This window comes from Manacus vitellinus, unplaced genomic scaffold (assembly GCF_001715985.3).
Source record: "Manacus vitellinus isolate BGI_N305 unplaced genomic scaffold, ASM171598v3 scaffold_138_pilon, whole genome shotgun sequence".
Lineage (NCBI taxonomy): Eukaryota > Metazoa > Chordata > Aves > Passeriformes > Pipridae > Manacus > Manacus vitellinus.
The window spans coordinates 174,791-178,233 of NW_021938994.1; the positions used below are offsets into that span (position 1 = coordinate 174,791).

The 3,443-nt window shown below is 61.3% G+C and overlaps 1 protein-coding gene across 1 annotated transcript in view; it reads left to right on the forward strand.

The window, feature by feature from the left end:
• Positions 1-282: 282 nt before the first annotated feature.
• Positions 283-3,443, forward strand: part of VPS72 (vacuolar protein sorting 72 homolog) — a gene marked incomplete at its 5' end in the record, with an annotated part of 8,746 nt that continues 5,585 nt past the window's right edge. Inside the window, 4 exons of the mRNA XM_029958037.1 lie at positions 283-456; positions 974-1,085; positions 1,717-1,896; positions 3,042-3,287. Coding sequence (XP_029813897.1) covers positions 283-456; positions 974-1,085; positions 1,717-1,896; positions 3,042-3,287 — 712 coding nt within the window. The remainder of the gene's footprint in view (positions 457-973; positions 1,086-1,716; positions 1,897-3,041; positions 3,288-3,443) is intronic.

The window sequence follows — 3,443 nt, forward strand, 5'->3', positions numbered from 1 at the left end:
TTATCCCGCAGGGATCCGGGGATGACGAGCCCAGGGGGGATCTCTCCAATCTCTCCATGCTGATCCATCCCCCTTATCCCGCAGGAATCCGGGGATAACAAGTCCAGGAGGGATCTCTGTGGTCTCTCCATGCTGATCCATCCCTGTTATCCCACAGGAATTTGGGGATAACAAGTCCCAAGGGGATCTCTCCAATCTCTCCATGCTGATCCATCCCTGTTATCCCACAGGAATTTGGGGATAACAAGTCCTGAGGGGATCTCTCCGATCTCTCCGTGCTGATCCATCCCCGTTATCCCGCAGGAATCCGGGGATGACGAGTACCGGGGGGAACACTCGGACACGGAGGACGAGGTGGACTCGGACTTCGACATCGACGAGGGGGACGAGCCGGGCAGTGACCAGGACGAGGCCGAGCCCCGGCGGCGCCGCCGCGTCCTCACCAAGGCCTACCGGGTACGGAGAGCTCATCCTGGGAAAAGTGGGGCCAAATCCATGGATTTGGGGATTCCTTGGCTCTTGGCTGCATCCTCACCAAGGCCTACCGGGTACGGAGAGCTCATCCTGGGAAAAGTGGGGCCAAATCCATGGATTTGGGATTCCTTGGGTCTGGGTTGTGTCCTCACCAAGGCCTGCTGGGTATGAGAGCTCATCCTGGGAAAAGCAGGGCCAAATCCATGGATTTGGGTTTCCTTGGCTCTGGGTTGTGTCCTCACCAAGGCCTGCTGGGTATGAGAGCTTATCCTGGGAAAAGCGGGGCCAAATCCATGGATTTGGGGTTTTCTTGGTTCTTGGCCACGTCCTCACCAAGGCCTACCAGGTGCAGAGAGCTCCTCCTGGGAAAAGCAGGGCCAAATCCATGGATTTGGGTGTTTTTCTTGGGGCCAAATCCATGGATTTGGGTGTTTTTCTTGGGGCCAAATCCATGGATTTGGGTTTTTTTCTGGCTCACGGTCTGGGTCTCGTCCCGCAGGAGCCCCTGAAGAGCCTCCGGCCCAAGAAGCCGGAGGGGCCCCGAGGGGGATCCCAAAAACCTCGGGAGGTGAAATCCATCCCCCTGGAGCTCCAGGATGACGTGGGAGACAGTGAGTGTGGAATGGGAATGGGCTGGGAATGGGCTGGGAATGGGCAGACGGGCTGGGAGTAGGGACATTGGGGTCTGGGACGGACATGGGACCCTTTGGGAGAGCTCCCGGGGAGCCAGGTTGGAAACGGGGTCCTGGAGAACTCCAAGTGCTGGGATGGAAATGGGATCCTCTGGGAGAGCTCTTGGTGACCCAGACTGGAAATGGGGTCACGGTGATCCAGGCTGGGAATGGGATCCTCTGGGAGAGCTGGGAATGGGATCCTCTGGGAGAGCTCCCAGTGCTCCAGGGGTTGGGAATGGGATCCTCTGGGAGAGCTGGGAATGGGATCCTCTGGGAGAGCTCCCAGTGCTCCAGGGGTTGGGAATGGGATCCTCTGGGAGAGCTGGGAATGGGATCCTCTGGGAGAGCTCCCAGTGCTCCAGGGGTTGGGAATGGGATCCTCTGGGAGAGCTGGAAATGGGATCCTCTGGGAGAGCTCCCAGTGCTCCAGGGGTTGGGAATGGGCTCCCAGGATGCTCCCAGTGCTCCAGGGGTCGGGAATGGGCTCCCGGGATGCTCCCAGTGCTCCGGGCTGGGCGTGCTGCCCCGGGACGTTCCCGGTGCCGTTCCCAATCCCGGTTTTCCGCAGGCAGGAAGCACATGCGCCAGTCGACCACGGAGCACACGCGGCAAACGTTCCTGAGGCTCCAGGAGCGCCAGGTCCAGTCCAAGAGGAAAAAAGGGGGAACGAGCTACGAGAGGCCCCTGACCCAGGAGGAGCTGCTGGAGGAGGCCAAAATCACGGAGGAGATCAACCTGCGCTCCCTGGGTGAGCTCTGGGATCCGGGAATGGGGCTGGGATTGTGGGAATGGGGCTGGGAATCACTGAGGAGATCAACCTGCGCTCCCTGGGTGAGCTCTGGGATCCGGGAATGGGGCTGGGATTGTGGGAATGGGGCTGGGATCCTGGGAATGGGGCTGGGAATCACGGAGGAGATCAACCTGCGATCCCTGGGAGAGCCCTGGGATCCTGGGAATGGGGCTGGGATCCTGGGAATGGGACAGGGATTCTTGGAATGGCACAGAGACCACTGGAATGAAGCCAGGGATGGGGAGGGGAATGGGATCCTTGGAATGTCACAGGGATGCCTGGAATGGAGCCAGGGGAAAAAGGGATCCTTGGAATGGCACCAGGATCCCTGGAACAGAGCTGGAGGGGGGGAAGGGGAAAGGATGCCTGGAATGTCACAGGGATCCTTGGAATGGAGCTGGGATGTGGGGGGAGGGGTCCTTGGAATGGCACAGGGACCCTGAGGATGGAGCTGGAGGGAAATTGGATCCCTGGAATGGCTCCAGGACCCCAGAATGGCACAGGGATCCCTGGAGTGGAGCTGGGAGGGAAAAGGGATCCTTGGAATGTCACAGGGGCCCCTGGAATGTCACAGGGATGCCTGGAATGGCACAGGGACCCCTGGAACAGCGCCAGGACCCCCTGGAATGGCACAGGGGATTCTTGGAATGGCACAGGGACCCCTGGAACAGCACCAGGACCCCCTGGAATGGCACAGGGGTCCTTGGAATGGCACAGGGACCCTCGAGTGGCACAGGGATTCTTGGAATGGCACAGGGATTCTTGGAATGGCACAGGGACCCTGGAATGGCTCCAGGCTCCCTGGAGTGGTGCAGGGCCCCCTGGAATTTCACAGGGGTGCCTGGAGTGGCACAGGGACCCCTGGAATGGCTCCAGGACCCCCTGGAGTGACACAGGGATTCTTGGAATGGCACAGGGATCCTTGGAATGGCACAGGGATCCTTGGAAAGGCGCAGGGCCCCCTGGGATCTCACGGAGGTGCCCGGAATGGCACAGGGCCCCCTGGAACAGCTCCAGGAGCCGTGTCCCCAGGGTGGGGGGTGTGAGCCAGGCCCTGACCTTTCTCCCCCCTCCCTTCCCGGCCCCCATCCCGCCGTTCCCAGAGAACTACGAGCGCCTGGAGGCCGACAAGAAGAAGCAGGTGCAGAAGAAGCGTCAGTGCGTGGGGCCCGTGATCCGGTACCTGTCCCTGGCCATGCCCGTCATCCCAGAGCCCCCCCGGCACCTCCTGGACGTCGAGGGGTCAGTGGGGACCCCCCCCTGTGATTCCTGGGGTGGATCCAGCCCTGAGGGAAAGGGGGGAGAGGGAGGGAAAGCACCTGAGAGAGCCCGAGTTCCAACATTCCGGCGTGGGGAGCCCACCCTGGGGGTCTCCTGCCTGGGGGCTGAATCCCGACCTGGATTCCTCTCCGGGCTCTGTCCTGCCACGGGAAGGGATGAATGCCTTGGACCCCCCCAAATCCCAGTCTCGGGAGCAGGTTTGGCAGCTGAGCCCACCCTGGGGG